At 54.5% G+C, this 18064-nt stretch overlaps 1 protein-coding gene across 1 annotated transcript in view; it reads left to right on the top strand.

The window, feature by feature from the left end:
* Positions 1-2986: 2986 nt before the first annotated feature.
* Positions 2987-18064, top strand: part of NIBAN2 (niban apoptosis regulator 2) — a 58124-nt gene continuing 43046 nt past the window's right edge. The window contains exon 1 of the mRNA XM_017549091.2: positions 2987-3271. Coding sequence (XP_017404580.1) covers positions 3217-3271 — 55 coding nt within the window. The 5' untranslated portion in view covers positions 2987-3216. The remainder of the gene's footprint in view (positions 3272-18064) is intronic.

Here is an 18064-nt window from a genome sequence, read left to right on the forward strand (position 1 = left end):
TTGACCAGGATGGTCTCGATCTCTTGACCTCGTGATCCACCCGCCTCGGCCTCCCAAAGTGCTGGGATTACAGGCTTGAGGCACCGCGCCCGGCCCCTCCCATCTTAATGTTTATTACTCTCTGAAGTCACTTTATTCATTTGTTGTATTTTCCCCCCAGCATAAGATTATAACCTTTATGAAGACGGGGACCTTGACTGTCTTCCATACTGATATATCCCCAATACCTACAATAGTACCCAACACATAGTAGGTGGTTGCATATATATTTTTCACTTTTTAAAATAAATAGTGCCTCATACCTATAATCCTAGCACTTTGGAAGGCTTAAAAGGGAGGATCCCTTGAGCACAGGAGTTGGAGACCGGCCTGGGCAGCATAGTGAGACACCACGTCTATGAAAAGCATTTTTAAATTAGCGGGGTGGGGTAGCCCGAGGCTGCCAGGAGGAAGCCCTGAGCCCAGGAGGTCAAGGCTGAACTGAGTCCATGTTTGCACCACTGCACTCCAGCCTGGACAAGAGAGAGAGACTCTGTCTCAAAAATAGAAATAAAATAAGCTTTGTTGAAGTGTAATTTTGATATAATAAAATGTGTCTGTTTGATGCATCCATACAGTTTGATAAATTTAGATAAATATGTACTACTACCACCACCTCAGTCAATACATAGACTTTTTTTTTTTGAGATGGAGTCTTGCTCTGTCACCCAGGCAGGAGTGCAGTGGTGCGATCTTGGCTCACTGCAACCTCTGCCTCCCAGGTTTAAGCGACTCTCCTGCCTTAGCCTCCTGAGTAGCTGGGGTTACAGGCGCGCACCACTGCGCCCGGCCGCCTTTCCACTCTCATCTCCTGTGCCTCTCACATATGAGGCCATGTATGCTTAATGGATTAGGTGACATATGACAGAAGGTCTCCAAAGCAAGAGGAGACCTGGATGCTCAAGTTTCCTCCCCATTTGGGGTCACTGGGTCAGGGCTTTGCATGGCAGGGAGCCTGTAGGGGTTCTAGGCTCACAGGCTTGGGTGTGCCCTGAAGGCTGGGGAAAGGCTGCTGTGGTCCCATCTCTACCCAGCCTGGCCTAGGCCTCCAGCCTCGCCTAGGAGATTCCCTCCAGTGTCCAGATGCCAGCTAGCTCTGGCTAGCTCTTCCCTGGGCAGAGCAGACCCTGCAGTTTGGGCTGTGGGAAAAATGAAACGAGGTTATCAGCATCATTTGCTTCTGGTTGTTCAGAGAATCAGACACTGGTGCCTTTGGCCAGGTTCTCCCTCTGCCTCTCCCTCTGTTCTCCCTCTCCCTTAGCAAGTCACTTCCCTCTCTGGGCCTCAGTTCCAACCTGTATGAAAGGAAATTAGTGATCCCTGCCAGCCAGACTTCAACTCCACCTGATGATGACTTTTTGCCACATGAATGCATTCTGCCCTTCAAAAGCTGGGTCTCTGCCTGTGCTGTCCCCACTCCCTGGAATGCTGTTTCTCAGTATCTGCTGTCAAAAGTCTTGTTTTTCAACTTCCAGTTCCGGTCCTACTCCCTCCGTGATTTTCCTTAAAACAGAATGTTTTGCTCCTTCCTCAAGCTTCTCTAAGCTCTAGAGGGCAGGGACTACGAGTCATAGAATGACAGGTTCTGTTTATTGAGAGATGACGGACCCTGTGCCAGGCACTATGCTGGGCGTTTTGTTATCTCATTTAATCCTCCCTCAAAAAGCGTCATTCTCTTTTGACGGATGAGATAGCTGAAGTTCAAAGAGGTAATGCCAATTGTCCAGGGTCACAGAGAGGAGGGCAGCTTGGACTTCCTCCTCTTTTTACCCCCAGTATCTAGGAGAGGGCCTGGCACACAGGTGTTGACCACCTGTTGCTGAATGACTGGTAAGTGACTGAATGCATGACTGAACGCCTGCATCACTTTAATCCATTTCAAACCTACCTCCTGTGATGTGCATAGGCCTGAAGTACAGGTGCTCAGCAATTTAACTGTTATCATCATCACTTTCTGCCGTGTGTCACAGTTACACTAAGAGCTGTCCAATAACAGGGTGAAATGCATGGAGAAGTGGTGAGTAGCTACCAGAGGTAAACAAGCAGAAAGTGGATGACCTTATCCCAATGCGGATCAGGAGACCCGAGCACCAGCAGCCAAGGAAGGATTGGGATCTGGGGATCCCACTTGTTAACCTGTCTCCCCTACCAGCTTGGGAGGTCCTGAGACTGAGACACATTCCCCTGGCACTGGCGACCCACCCATGCCCAGCTCCATGGGCTGGTGCATGCCAGTCTCTGGGTTTGGACTCCGGTAGTCTTTTGCAAACTGTAAAGTACTATTGCTTTTTCCTTTTCTGATTTGCTCTGTCCCACAAGCCGCCTCCCAAGTGAAATGCCCCTATGCTGGGCCCGAGGGCCCGAGGAAAGCCCGCCTGGCACTGGGGCCGGGATGCCTTCGGCCCGAGCCCTCCCCACCCCCTTCCCATAGCTATTGTGCAAGACCGGGCGGCACACCTTCTGGGGCAGGTCGAATCAAGGCCAGGGAACTTCCTGAGCGCGGGCAGTGGCGGGCGGGACTAGGGGGGCAGGGGGCACAGTTCAGGGAACAGGAGGAGGGGGCCGAACCCCGAATTCCGGCTCGTGGGCCCAGGCGTCCCCTGCCAATGCTCTACATCCTCCTCGGCGTGATTCTCTTCCCGAGCTGGCAGGGTTGGGAGGGGAGGAGGTGACACTCAGGCTGGAGCCCCCTAGAGCACCCCCAGTTTTTCAGATGCTCCCACCAGCCCCGTCTCTTTTTTCGTTTAGGTCTAGGGCGGGCGCATTCTCCGCAGTCTCCCTTTCTGGGACCTTCTCTTTGTCTGCCGGGAGGTCCCGGTTGTCCCCGGCCCCTGTGCCCCGCCCGCCCAAAGCCGCGGAGGGGGCGGGGCCGGCCTGCGGGGCTGGGCGGGGCCGGGGCGGGGGCGGGGTGGGGCGCGGCAGGCGCAGGGGTGTAGGGCCGCGGGCGGGGCCTGGCGGGGCGCAGGGGTGCAGGGCCGAGGGCAGAGAGGGGGCCGAGGCCGCCGGCGGGAGGGACTGGGCCCCAGTGGGAGCGGAGCCGGAGCGGAAGCCGCAGTCGGGGCGGCGGGAGCGGCGGGAGCAGGGCGGGCGGGGCTCCATGGCGCCAAAGGCGTCCGCCTGAGCAGCGCGGGCAGCAGTGGCGGCGGCGGCCGGATCGGGCCACGACTCCTCCCGGCCATGGGCGACGTGCTGTCCACGCACCTGGACGACGCCCGGCGCCAGCACATCGCAGGTGAGGGCTGCGCCGCGCCGCGCCGCGCGCTCCGGGGGTCCAGCCGGAACCCCCGGACCACGCCCCCACCCCGGTCCGCGCCGGGGCTGGGGGCTCTGGAGAGTCAGGCCCGGCGGGCAGGAGCCGCCGGGGAGCGTGCCCCGCGTTACAGCTCATTCCCTCCGAGCCTGGGAGCCCCTTCCCACGCCCTTGTGGGCGCCACCTTTCCCGGCTCAAGAGGACTTGGAGCCCCTTATCTCCTGGAACCTCTTGGGAGCCCAAGCTTTGCAGACCCCCAGCCCACGACCCTAGGCCAAGCTGGGACAAGGGTCGCAGCCTGCCGCCTACCCTTGACTGTCCCTGCCCAGAAGCGTTCCAAGCCCATCCGCTACCCGATTTGGGATCTCCCGGACCCCGCCAGCACGCGCTCACCTTCCTCCCCAGCCGTCTCGTCCTCAGCTCCGCCGGGCCCCAGCCCTGGTACACGTGGCGGAGGCTTCCTGAGGACCGGCCAATGAAGGCCCGGGACTGATCCTGGGGAGTGGGGCCAGGGATTGTTGGGGCGCCTTAGAGGCGGAGGGGTTCCATGTCAGTTGGCGCAGGCAGCAGGGGCCAGGGGACTGGTCACCAGAGTGGGGGGCCCTCAGGGCTAGTCGCCAGCCCCCTCAGCGCCGCCTTTCACCCAGCCTTGCTCTCAGCCTGTTACCGCACAGTGGCCACTTCTCCCCAAGGACAGCTGTCCCCAAGTCTCCTGGGGAAGATGGAGCTGCAGCAGGGGCCTTTTCCCCACAGACTCTGGAGGAGGGGGAGATAGGATGAGGATCTCGGCTCCCTGAGAAACTCCGCTCTGGCCGAGCCCTCCCGGCTGGTGGAGCTGCCCTCGGTGGAAACCCAGCATTTGTTTCCCAGACATCTGTTTTGGATACCTTGGTTTTCTCCTCTTTGAAATGGGGTCAGTGATTTCTTTCTTATTAATGAGTTGTTGGGAGGCTTATGTGGGGTAACTCATTGGTTTGCCTAGCACAGGGCTGGATACTTGGGGTGACTGTTCAGGTAGGTCGCCTCTNTGGATACCTTGGTTTTCTCCTCTTTGAAATGGGGTCAGTGATTTCTTTCTTATTAATGAGTTGTTGGGAGGCTTATGTGGGGTAACTCATTGGTTGGCATAGGAGAGGGACTGATACTTGGGGTGACTGTTCAGGTAGGTCGCCTCTAGATGTCCAGAGGGCCTTGAGCACCGCGTCCGCCTGCACTTACTTTCGTGCCCTTTAGAGTTTCACCACCGTGTTCGCCACGCTCCCTTGAGAGCAGGAGGCCCTGAGAGCAGTGGCCAGGTGTCCTTTAACTCCATGTCTCCAGGGCCCCACCCATGCTGGGCACAGGGAGGAGCTGGGGAGGCCTGCCGGGTGACTGTGGTCCTGAGCCAAGTCCCAAGGTCCGAGTCCCTCCCTTGTGCCAGGCCTGGAGCCGGCTGGGCACAGGGGCGATTGGGGTGATATGGAAGTGAATCAGACTCTGTAGCCTCCGACCAGCGCCGAGTTAAGTCCTGGAAAGCCTCCTTGTCCCACCAGGCCTGGACTCTGGGAGGAGGAATGGCCAGGGTGGAGTCTTCCTGTTCCCTCCCTGTTGCAGCCACCTCCTGGGGCGCTTCAACAGTCCTACCATTCAGGACCTCCTGTTGAGGCCCTTCGAGGGGCCTGGGTGGGGTGTACCATCCGTTCGGTGGGGTTTTTCCTCTCCTCATACCCAGTGCTGGGCCTGCCTGTCTTCCCGTCTCCTGGGCTGAGAATTGTCAGCCCACCCTCTGTCCGCTGGCATGTTACAGGGGAGGGGACCGAGACCACAGGTGAAGTGTCCTTTACTGGAGAGAGTTGGATTTGTTTTCTGGGTATCAGGCTGGGCAGAAGAAGGTTGTGCCCACTCAGAGCCTGCTGGCCTCTCTTTTCTGGACACTTCAGTGCTATTTATAACCCTCTTTAAATGCCTCAAATTCCTGGTCCAGGCTCACCTGTGGGGAGTTCCTGATGTGGGGTGGGGGGGTTGGAAGGGGGCTGCCGGGAAGCCTCCCAGCCTCCTCCAGAGGAAGTGAGCTGCCTTAGAATCTCGGTTGGAGGGGAATGAGGGGTCGCTTTGCCACCTCCGGGGATCCATGCACCTTCCTCACCCCACCCAAGGAGCTGTAGGTCCTCTCAAAGCCGGCAATTAAAATTCCAGAGTCCTCCCTACCTGAGGCCTTGTTCTTTGCCCCAGTAAAAATGTCAGAGTTAGGAACATCCCTTCCCACAGTGCTCTGAGCTCCCAGGCCTGTCAGGGCTCTGAGGTTCGACCTGCAGTTTCGTGCCCTCCCTGAGCAGGTGAGCAGGTGAATGCCAGCCTGCGTGCAAGTCCTGGCAAAGGTCAGGCGTGCTCCCGGCCACGGTGCTGTTTTGCTGCCACGGCACCTTTCATCCTGGGATTTCAAAGCCCCTGGCAAGCAGAGGCTTGTTTCCACACTGGGAGCCCCGTGGGGCTGGTGGGAGGGTGACTCCCTCCTCCTTACATGAGGGAGCAGGCGGAGAGGAAGAAGCGCTGGCCTGGGAGCAGGGAGGCCTGAGGATCCTTGGGCAGGCCACTTCCTCTCCCTGGGTCTCAGTTTCCCTAGTTGTGAACCAAAGTGGGTGGGTTACTCAATGGCTGAAGTTACTTTCAGCTCTGAGGGCCTAATGATCCTAAATTTTCCCCACAAATCTCCCCCAGACTGAAGCCAGCTCAGAGTCCCAATACAACCTCTACAACCATGGACTAACATTGTTTTTTTTTGAGACAGGGTCTTGCTCTGTCACCCAGGCTGGAGTGCAGTGGCATCATCATAGCTAACTGCAGCCTCAACCTCCTGGGCTCAAGCAATCCTCCCACCTCAGCCTCCCAAGTAGCTGGGACTACAGCTGTGCACCACCATGCCTAGCTATGTGTGTGTGTGTGTGTGTGTGTGTGTGTGTGTGAGAGAGAGAGACAGGGTCTCCCTATGTTGCCCAGGCTGGTCTTGAACTCCTGGGTTCAAGCAATCCTTTGGGATCAAGCAAGCCTCCTTTGGGAGCCTTGGCCTCCCAAAGTGCTGGGATTACAGTTGTGAGTAACATCTTTTTTTTTTTTTTTTTGAGACAGTCTGGCTCTGTCTCCCAGGCTGGAGTCCAGGGGCACTGGCACAGTCTCGGCCCACTGCAACCTCCACCTTCTGGGTTCAAGCAATTCTCCTGCTTCGGTCCCCTGTCACAGGTACGCACCACCATGCCTGGCTAATTTTTGTATTTTTAGTAGAGATGGGGGTTTCACCATATTGGTCAGGCTGGTCTCAAACTCCTGACCTCAGGTGATCCACCTACCTCACCCTCCCAAAGTGCCAGCATTACGGGGGTGAGCCACCACGCCCAGCCAAAAATAACAGCTTTATTGAGGCATAATTTGCCTACCATACAATTCACTCACCTGAAGTGTACATTTCAGTGGCTTTTAGTATATTCACAGAATTGCGCAGCCATTGCCACCTGTAGGGAGTTAGAGCGTTTTCTTCAGCCCTGAAAAAAGTCCCCTACCCCTTAGTAGTCGCTCCTGTTTCTTCCTAGTCCTTCCCAACTCTAGGCACCCACCGAACATTTTGTCTAATTGCAAAAGTAATGTGTGCACAGGCTAGGGGGGTGGCTCGCGCCTGTAATCTCAGCACTTTGGGAGGCTGAAGAGGGCGGATTGCTTGAGCTTGGAAGTTCAAGACCAGCCTGGGCAACATGGCAAAGCCCCGTCTCTAGTAAAAATACAAAAAATTAGCTGGGCATGGTGGTATGTGCCTGGGCTTCCAGCTACATGGGAGGCTGAGTTGGAAGGATTGCCTGAGCAAAAGTACTGCATATACAAACAACGTAGGAGCATAAAGTGAAAAAATGAAAGCACCCTCCATCTTTCTTCCTTAAATCCCACTTCCCAGAAGAAATCACTTCAGTGTGGTGTGTCACTGTTTCCAAACCTACCTCTCTCTGTACATGCTCACAATAGTTTGGTTTATAAAAAGAGTTTTTTTTTTTTTTGAGACAGAGTCTCACTCTGTTGCTCAGGCTGTAGTGCATTGGCACGATGTCGGCTCACTGCAACCTCTGCCTCCCAGGTTCAAGTACTTCTCCTGCCCCAGCCTCCTAAGTAGCTGGGATTACAGGTGTGCTCTACCATGCCAGGCTAATTTTTGTATTTTTAATTGAGACTGGGTTTCACCATGTTGGCCAGGCTGGTCTCAAACTTCTGACCTTCTGATCTACCCACCTCAGCCTCCTAAAGTTCTAGGATTACAGGTGTGAGCCACCACACCCAGCCTATAAAAAGAGATCTTATTCTATGCTTCTGTGGTTTGATTTTTTCACTTGGCAAATTGGTGGCTCTCTTTCTGTGTCAGAACACACAGGACTACCTCGGTCTTTTCTTGATGAGTTCGTTCCTGTGCATGGATGGTTCGTTTACCCAGCCCCCTGTGAGTGGGCACTTGGATTGTTTCCAGTGTTTTGCTAGTATTCACGGTGCTGCTTGAACCTCCTGGTACATACCCTCTGTAATATTCCATATAGGAGAGGCCTTGAAATAGAACTCCTGGGTCACCTTTTTTTATTTTTATTTTTGAGACGGAGTCTAGCTCTGATCGCCCAGGCTGGAGTGCAGTGGTGCCACCTTGGCTCACTGCAACCTCCACCTCTTGTGTTCAAGCAATTCTCCTGTCTTAGCCCCCCAAGTAGCTGGGACTACCTGCGCCTGCTACCACGCCCAGCTAATTTTTGTATTTTTAGTAGAGATGGGGTTTCACCATATTGGTCAGGCTGGTCTTGAACTCCTGACCTCAGGTAACCCACCTGCCTTGGCCTCCCAAAGTGCTGGGATTACAGGCATGAGCCGCTATGCCCAGCCTGGGTAACCTTTTGGTAGATGGACACATGGCCTTTAACAAGGCAGCAGGTGTTTGACACTCTCCTGCTAAGGGGACCTTAGCACTGAGCATTTTCATCCTTTTGACAACCAGATATGAGAAGAAGGGTCTCTCACTTATTTATTGAGCAAAACGAATAATGCCTTTTTCCAAAGTGATTTTAAAAACCTACCTCTCTGCTGGGCGTGGTAACTCATGGCTGTAATCCCAGGACTTTGGGAGACTGAGGCAGGCAGAGCACCTGAGGTCAAGAGTTTGAGACCAGCCTGGCCAACATGGTGAAACCTCATCTCTACTAAAAAATTAGCCAGGCATGGTGGTGGATGCCTGTAGTCCCAGCTACATGGGAGGCTGAGGCACAAGAATCACTTGAGCCTGGGAGGCAGAGGTTGCAGTGAGATGGGATCGTGTCATTGCATTCCAACCTGGGTGACAGAGTGAGACTCTGTCTCAAAAAAAAAAAAAAGTCTACTTCTCAACATTGGGGAAGTGGCTGTAGGTACCAGGAGTGAAGGGGTGGAGGGGTTCTGCCTTCTGCCACCCCTCACCCTGCTACATGGCTTCCTCATTGCTCTCCTGGACTTTGCAGAGAGGCCAGGCTGGTCGGAAGCAGTGCCTGGGCCTGGGCGGCTGCCCTCAGCCAAGGTCCAGGTCAGCCCCTGGGGATAAAGCATCTGGGGATGCTGCTGTCTCTTGGGTCTTACATAACATGCTTTTGTTGGCTTTGACCCTGCCTTCCCCTCTATCCAGCCTCTTCCAGTCCCCCAGACTGTTCCTTTCTCACTGCTGCGGCCTGAGTGCTGGCCTCGCCTACTGGGAGCTGCCCCAGCCTCCTCGGAGCCTCTAGTCCTTCCCACACACACACTGCCAAAGAGACCTTTCTAAACCCAAGCTGGGCCATGGCTGCCCTCCCTGCTGCCTGAGGATCGAAGCAGAAAAACAGGAATAGGAACCACTCAGCCTCCATCCTGCGATAACCGCTTCATCCTCCGGGAGTACTTCCCGTCTGCGATGGTTCGACTTTGCCGGACCATGACTCAAGTTTATGTCTTGCTGCTTTCACCACATGATTTATGATAAACATGTCTCCCAGGTCATTAAAACCTCCCTGGAAGCATCCCCAAAGGCTGCATTTTATTCCATCTGAGGACAGAGAGGGACATTTTCTCAGCTTTTTCCCTAATGCTGGACATTAGGTTGTTTCTCACGTGTTGGTTTTTAGGGGCAAACAGAGCCACTGTGTGTGTTTTGTTTCTGGCTCTGGTCAACTTCACTGCTGAAGGCCAATTCGTGTCCCAGCCCAACTCTTCCTCCACTCTGCTTCCACCAACCTGGGAGTTTAGAGGGAAGCTCCTTCCTGACATCTCTGAGCATCGTTCAGGGGCTAGTGGGCTTGAAGGGGCTGCCTGTGAGCTGGGGACGGGGACTGATGACCATGGCCTCTGGGTGTGTAGCCATATAGTCTGGCCTGTGATGTGTAGGGATGGATGTATTTTCTGTCTGAAGACATGGTTGATGGAACAGGGAGGGGCATTAATCAGGCTCCAAGTGATAACTGTAAGATTAGCAACGGTTTAACTGAGCACTTGCTATGTGCCAAACCTTCCTTTGTCTGTATTGTGTCATTGAATCCGCACGTCAGTAGTAAGCCTGAGCCGGGTAGTCCAAGGCCTTAGCTATTTAAACCATGTTCTGCTATGCCTATGTCATCTGTGGTACCCAGATTGGGCAGGGGGACACTGTGAAAAAGGCCTCCAAGAGAGGCAGGCTTTTGAAAGCCGGGAGAGGAAGTGGGAGGAGGAGCCAAGTGGGAACAGAGTGGCTGTGTCAGGCTCCTGTAGGTTGCACAAATCTATCCCACCCGTCATTACTCAGTCTGAGACTCATGGCCTCTCTGACCAGCCGCATTCTCCTTCCCTGCGCCCCCCTCCTCGTTTGCCACGGGCAGAGCTCATGACTCACTCCACCCGGGACTCCTTCAAGCATCATCCTGCGGTTGCAGAAATTCCTGCACTGCTTTTTCCTTCCCCTGCCCCACCCCCATCCACTTCTCTGCCGGAGGAAGAAGAGTATTCTGTAGACGCTGCTGGGCAGAAGTTTAAGGAAGGAGTCCGGGCGGATGCCTAGGCTTCAAACCCTTGAGGGTGGAGCAAAGCCATTCTCTTCTCCTGGTAGAATCTTAGGGCCTGAGTCATGGAAGGCTACAATCTTTTGATCTCACAAATTTTTAAAACTGGAAGAACAGGAAGTATCTACCGCTTGGGACGGGTCCCGATTTTGGAGCGATGCTGCTCCTGGCCCACAAAGGTGAAGGGGCCTGCCTGGTTACATAGTGGGTGGTAAGCTTGAAGAAGCAGGGAGCCCACAGATTTTGGGGCAAGGCTTTGCAGTCAGACTGCCTGGGTTCGAGTCCTGGCTCTGCCACTGGATGGACGGGTGTTTGGGGACAAGTCAGTCACCTTCTCTGAGCCTTAGAGCCCACCGTATAAGAGGATGTTAGTTCTGGCATCTTAAGGTATGAGGATCAAGTCCTCAGTCGGTGCAGCACAGTGTTGGTGGGAGGTGACAATACATGAATGGCAGCTGTTATGATTGTTCATTGCACTAACTTGGCACCCAGGGAGATGTGCCAGGTCTGTCCTGTGGCCTCATGCACCCCCTGCTCCCTGCCATGTGCTCCAGGAAGTCGACATGACCCACTCTCCTCCTAGGCAGTCCTGAATATGAGAATCTCCTTCCCTTCCAAGGCCAGAGGAGCACCAGCCTATGGGCCTGGACACCTGGGGTATTCAGCGCGTACTTGGAGGCTGGTGGGATGGGGATGTGGTTACAGCAAGGTCAGTCCTTCAGCAGCAGCATCCGTTCTGTGCCTGGGATTTGGAAGTACACAGAGGAAAAGGGTAAAAAGATGGATGGGAACATGCTCCCTCCCTGCCTAGCTGTGTGTTAAGAACTAGACTTGTAAGCCTTAAGCCTGGTCCCATTGACCATCTGCTGTGTGACTCTGGACCAATGACTATACCTCTCTGTGACTTTTCTCCCCATCTGTGACCTCAATACCAGTATCTAGTCTTGGGAATTCTCTGCCTCTGAAAACCCTTGGTAGGGGTCTCAAGATGCCTTCCAAAGGCAGGGCGGGGCTTCCATGTAGACATAGAGGTGCATGCCCGTGAGACCATCAAGGGGTGTGATGAGCTCTGGCCCCTGACACATGGAGTCCTTTTTTCTCGTATTAATTCAGTTGATAGTTATTGAACACCTACTATGTGCCCAGCACTGTGCTGGGCAGGAGGGACACACAGCTGCACACTCATGTGGTGCCTGCCTGTGGGTGCTTCCTGGCTGGCTGTCCCTCCTCAGGGCAGTCAATGTTCCCAAAGGGAAAGGCGACTGCTCTGGGGTGGGCCAGCTTGCTGGGACTCAGGATGGGGAGGTAGAGGAAAGAACCACAGGGCCGGCCTTGGTGAGGAGGGACCTTTGTCCTGAGGGCCCCAGGGAGGCCTTGGAGGCATTTTCAGTCAGAAGTGGCACCAGTGGGTCAGCTTGCATGAGCAAGGTGAACCCCATGGTGGGAGGCACTGGACCTGTGGGGGTGGGGGTCAGGTGCCATGAGGGACATGTGTGTACAGGGGCCTGGCATGGCCAGGCCTCAGTGATGGTGCTGTGCAGGGCTGGGGCGAGCTGATGTCCATGATTCTTGGCCTACAGGAAAACCTGTATCGATTCTGTAGGTTGTTTTATTAAGACACACCTCCAACCACTGGTCCTGCAGCATCTGCCCCCACTCCTCCAGTGACAGGAAACTCATTCCCTTCCCAGGCAGCCCTGAAAACGAGAACCTTCTTTTCCTTCAAGGGCAGAGCAGAAAGAGCCTGGCCAGATGCGGTGACTCACATCTGTATCCCAGCACTTTGGGAGGCCAAGGTGGGTGGATCACAAGGTCAGGAGTTCGAGACCAGCCTGGCCAATATGGTGAAACCCCATCTCTACTAAAAATACAAAAATTAGCTGAGGGTGGTGGTGCATGCCTGTAGTCCCAGCTACTCGGGAGGCTGAGGCAGAAGAATCGCTTGAACCTGGAAGGTGGAAGTTGCAGTGAACATCCAACTACACTCCAGCCTGAGTGACAGAGCTCAAATTTAAAAAAAGAAAGAAAGAAAGAGACTGGGAGTCAGAGATCCTGGTTTCGAGATGCTGTCAGGACTGCCCTGTCATTTGGCAGCTGCCTTCCCTTCTCTGGACCTCAAATTCCTCATCTGTAAAGTGGGCACAACAGCATCCCAGACCCCCGAGGTTGTTGTGCAGGGTTGGTAAGATGATGTGAAGAGCTTTTCACACTCAGGGAACATGGTTCATCCGCTGTTACTCTTATGTATGTTTCACACAGGACTTTGGCCAAGGGAGGCCCTTCTCTTGCAGATTGGAAGTGCCGGCTGTGGGCCAGGGTGCTGGGTGGAGGGTCCACAGCAGGGGTGAAGGCCCAGGGGGTAACTAGGCATCCAGGAGGGGAGGAAGAAAAAAGTGTGGTTTGCAAAGTGCAGACACTTCCCAACCCACCCATCTGTGGCCAAGCCAACTGCAACTGCCGTCTGTCTTTCCCATGCTGAGCAGAGCTATTTGTGTCTAGCCAAGTTTGTGAAGCTTAGCACCTTCTCGAAGAGGAGTCTGTTGGGAAGAAGCCACCCACCCACCTGTGCTCCACTCACCTCTGATTTACTCCCTCTGCCAGGAGCCACTGATGGGTGTAGGCTGGGAGATGGGCTCCCCAGGACGGGTGCCAGGTGACCTCTGGCAAGTCCTTCCTTCTCTCTGTGCCTCCTCCTCACTTTGCCTATCTGTGCAATGGGCATGCCCTTCCAGCTCTGACCTCTTGGGCGCCTGCGGGCCCTGGGCTGCACTGAAGGCACAGAGCAGGTGCAGATTTCAGGAGGCGATCTTGCTGTTGAAGGAAGAGCTTGCTCTGAAAGCTGTCCTGTGCCTGGGCCAGAGCTGGGAACTGGGGATGAAGCAGTGACATGAACCCTGATCTCATGGAGCTCATGCCAGCTAAGAAGGTTCCATCAAGCTGGGTGTGCTGTGGCTCATGTTACAAAGCCCGTGGATCTTTATGTTTCCCAGAGTGCATGTTGGTTTCAGTACTCAGTCGGCCCATCTCAAGAAGCAGCATGTCTGGCCTTGACCAGGTGGCAGTATGCTTCCGCCACTGAAAGTTGTGTGGCCTTTGACACTCAGCTCTCCTCCCTCGCAGCTCCAGCTGTCACTGAGATGCGACTGGTGCTCCCTGCCTTTGTGATGGGTGCACTACACAGTTCCTGGCCTGTGGAGGGTTCTCAGTAAATGGTAATTGCATTTTTTTTTTTTTTAATGGAGTCTCGCTTTGTCACTCAGGCTGGAGTGCAGTGGTGTGGTCTCAACTCACTTCAACCTCCGCATCCTGGCGTCAAGCAATTCTCCTGTCTCAGTCTCTTGAGTAGCTGAGACTACAGGTGCCCACCACTACACCTGGCTAATGTTTGTGTTTTTAGTAGAGACGAGGTTTCACCACGTTGGTCAGGCTGGTCTCGAACTCCTGACCTTGTGATCTGCCCACATTGTCCTCCCAAAGTGCTGGGATTACAGGAGTGAGCCACTGTGCCCGGCTGGCAATTGCGTTTTAGCTGAGTTCTTAGGGGAGCTGTGTGCCATTTGCCTGGCCTGTCAGAGATTTAAGGGGTGATTCCGGCATCTAGAGGAGGAGGGAGCTGACAATTGCACTTCTGTTTTGCTTTTTGGTTTTGCTTTTTTTGAGAGCAGTGTTCTCTGGGAGGCGAAGGGGAGAAAAGAGAGCTGAGCTTGAGCTTTGGGGCGAGCAGGCCCTGGTGGGCTGGGGGAGGTGTCTGCCTGTCACCCCGCTGCACCTCCCACAGCCCCGCCTTGATTTTGAGGTGCTGATGGGAACTGTCTGCTTTTCTTTTTCAGGCCCAGATCTTTCCTCCTCCTAGCCCACAAGGACCCTATGAGATCCTCTAAGTAACCCCGTCATTTTTCTCATGTCTGAGTACACTGAGGCCCAGGAAGAGGAAGGGACATGCCTGTGCTCTCAGCGGCTGCAGAGCCTGGCTGGCACGCAGGGCCTTGACCCCAGCATGAAGCTCTTCCCTCTGACTTCTTACTCCCGGCCCCCCGCACCCATGCAGTGCCCTAGACGGCAGAGGATGGTCAGAGAAGGAATGATTGGGCCGGGTGGGGCTGTAGAACTTATAATTATGAGAACTGGGTAAACAAACAAGCTCTCCAGGAGAGAAGCAGGCCCTGCGCGGGCCTCACAGATGGGCCTGTGTCTGAGGAGGGAGCCCAGGCCTGTCTGCGCGCAGACAGTGAGGGGCTGTGTTAGACTGGAAAAGCCGAAGCCACACTCCCCTCCCACCCCCACTCCTATATTTCAGGCTGCCAGGAAAAGGGGAGGGGGAAAGGGGAGCCCTTCCTTCCAAAGGGGTGGGGGCCGACCCCTGAGGACTCTCCTGGGGTCAGCCCTCCTGGCCCAGCTTGGGACAGTCACTGCTCACTGCGTGACCTTGGTCCAGGGGCGTCTCTCCTCTGGGCCTCAGTTCCCCATCTCTAGAGTGGAGGGGACCCCATCTCTCAAGGAGGATGGCAGGATGGGGAAGATTTGAGCCAACGGGTTGAATACACTGAGCCCTTTCTCTCACCCTGACCCGAAGCCAACTGGGATCTCAGAAACTCTTCATTTCTCTCTGGCCAGAGGCAGGGGCCCTTCTTGGAGCAGAAGAGTGACTTTCTCAGTGACCTGAGAGCGGGCCTGGTCCTGGGAGGCCAAACCTCCAATCCTGGCCCGGCTGTAGCAGGCTGCCCAGCTCAGCTTTCCTGTCTTCCTGCTGAGATTGTGGCAGAATCCCAGAGGAGCTGTTTCTGGTGCCTGCCCTGCAGGCTGGGGGCTGGGCGGCTTGTCCTGCCTGGAGGCCCCCGGGTGGGGTCTGGCAGACTTCCTGTGTGATTAGGGCTGGGGCCCCCGTCCCCCCTCCCCTCTTTCTACAGTTCCCTGTGTGGCTTCTGGGAGTCCAGCTCTGTAGGTGGGAGGCCGGTTTAGCCTCAGACCTCTGTGGCCTTGGGTGAGTCCTACCTCTTCTACAGGCCTCAGTTTCCCCTATGGTTCAATGGAGGGGTTGGATCAGAGCCTCTGGTAGTAGAGTGACCTTGCTATTTACCATATGTCACCCTCCTTCAGATTGACCCTTCCAGTCTATCCTGTGCCCTCAAGGTCAAGTCCAGAACCTGAAATGTCCTCACAGGCCAAGCCCTACAGCCAGGAGCCCCATTCCTGGCAGGCTGAATCAGGCTCTTCCTCCGAGCTCCCACAGCCCCTTGGTTACCTGTGTGCCCCTGTAGCCCTTCTTACATGGTTGTGATTCTTTCTTCTTTTTCTTTTTCTTTCCTTTTTTTTTTTTTGAGATGGAGTCTTGCTCTGTCACCCAGGCTGGAGTGCAGTGGTGCGATCTCAGCTCACCACAACCTCTGCATCCTGGGTTCAAGCGATTCTCCTGCCTTAGCCTCCCAAGTAGCTGGGACTACAGGCGCACACCACCACACCTGGCTAATTTTTGTATTTTTAGTAGAGACGAGGTTTCACCATGTTGGACAGGCTGGTCTCAAACTCCTGTCCTTATGACCTGCCCGCCTTGGCCTCCCAAAGTGCTGGGATTACAGGCGTGAGTCGCCGCACCTGGCCTTGTTTTTGTTTTTGAGACAGGGTCTTGCACTGTTGCCCAGGCTGGAGTGAAGTAACGCAATCATACCTTACTGCAGCCTTGACCTCCCAGGCTCCAGCAATCCTTCTGCCTCAGTCTCCCCAGTAGCTGAGACCACAGGTGTACACCACATGGGACTAATTTATTTTTATATTTTATACAGACGAGTTTCCCTGTGTTGCCCAGGCTGGTCTCAAACTCCTGAGCTAAGCAATTTTCCTGCCTGGCTTCCCAAAGTGCTGGGATTACACACCCAGCTCATGGTTGTGATTCTAATTCCCATCTATGATACAAATACCTGAGGGCTCACTCACTCCGGGCTCCCCTGAGGTGGACAGGTGGCTCACGGCTCAGACTTGCTCCACCAGCAGCTGAACAAGTGCCCCTAGGTCAGGTGCCATGATGCTTTATACCTTAGTTTCATTAGCTGTAAAATGGGCATGATAATACTTCTATATTGGATTGTATAGGTTATAAATTATGTGTGTAAAGCACAATAAATGCTCAGGAGTCAATAACTGTAATGAACATTTATTAGTGCAAATTGTTTTAGTCCCCTAGAAGGAATGAATGAATGCATGCAAGCATGCCATTGCAAAGTCCTACATCCTGGGAGCACAGGGACCCTGAAGCTCTCTGGATGAAGGGCCTGGTAGGTGCAGATTGTGTTTGTCGGGGGGGAGGGGGAGCTGTGGTGGTTACAGAGGGGCAGGACAGATGTGGGAGGGGCCTGGATGGTGACTTCCCCCCTGCCCTTGTGGAAGGAGTGGTTTGGGCCCCTCTGTGTCTCAGACCCGCAGGCACCAAGCGAGTGTGGCCATCCACAGCTTCCTTCCTCCTGCCCGCCCGTATTCCTCAAAGTGTGACTCACTGGCTTCCAGCCCTTCATTCTTGTCCTTGAGCCCTGAAGGTGAGGCGGGTAGAGAGTCTTTCTTGGATGGGCCAGCCCTCTCTCTGGGTTCCTCTCTGTTTCTGGTCCTTCTGCAGCTCCTAAGTGTGACAGGCAGGGATGGAGGGGTGGTGGTAGGGTGGGGTGGACACCTGGGCCCTGGTCCTGGCGGCCCCACTGACCCCCTGTGTGTCAGGCCTGGGTTGGGCACCCACTGCGGGCCCACCCAGGGCTTGGATCTGAGCTGGTGCGGCTAAAACAGCCCAGTCAAACTCGCCCAGGTCTTGCCCTTGCAGAGCTCCTGGCTGAGCAGGAGACACACCGAACAGTTACCACTCAGTCATTTATTAAAATCATTACTGGAGGGCAAATTGCTATAAAGAAATGGCCACTCTTCCTTGGGAGCTCACGTGTCCTGGGATCTCCCCAGCAGTGCCTGTGGTTTGCTCTCCCATCACAGAAGAGGACACACAGCCCACTGAGTGGGTGGGGGAGCAGGCTCCGATCTGGGGCAAGTCCCATCCCCAGCTGGGCCTCAGGATCTCATCGCATGTCTTAGAGGCGTGCTGTTCAAGTGATATGCCCGCCTCGGTCTCCCAAAGTGCTGGGATTACAGGCATGGGCTGCCGCTCCCTGCCAAGGTGTGCTGTTCAGGAGGCCTGGGGTCTGCCACTGGCCCCCCATGGTTCTGGGTGGGCGGGCTGGCATCGGGCTTTAGCCTGGCGACTATGGAACTGCAATGAAAACTGGGTTTATCGTCCTGAAATCCCTCCTTTATGTGTCCCTAGCCAGAAATATGTGTGTCCCAGAAACCACTGTGACTAATGTATTGGGACTTTCTAAAGGCTAGGCAAGAAATGGGGGCTGGTGAGGGTCTCATCCCCCTCCCCTCTCCCTCCACCAATACATGGGACAGCAGAAAGGTGGCCCAAAGCCCTGGGAGAAACCTACCCCTACATTTCACACCTAGAATGTACCCCATTAAGTAACAAAATTGTTACATTATGGGGGGGTATGGAATGGAAACAGTGTATTAATAGGCATTGTTTAATGGCATAATATGTAGCCATTAAAAGTGATGATTCCTTTTTGTATGTCTGAAAGGGTGTATATTTGTATAGGCATAGAACAAAATAAGGAAAGAAATTCGCCAAAATATAAATAGAGATTATTTTGGAGTGGCAGGATAATGGATTATTTAAACTTTTTTAGTCTCTCCTGATTTTTTTTTTTTTTTTTTT

Source organism: Cebus imitator, unplaced genomic scaffold (assembly GCF_001604975.1).
Source record: "Cebus imitator isolate Cc_AM_T3 unplaced genomic scaffold, Cebus_imitator-1.0 Scaffold216, whole genome shotgun sequence".
Lineage (NCBI taxonomy): Eukaryota > Metazoa > Chordata > Mammalia > Primates > Cebidae > Cebus > Cebus imitator.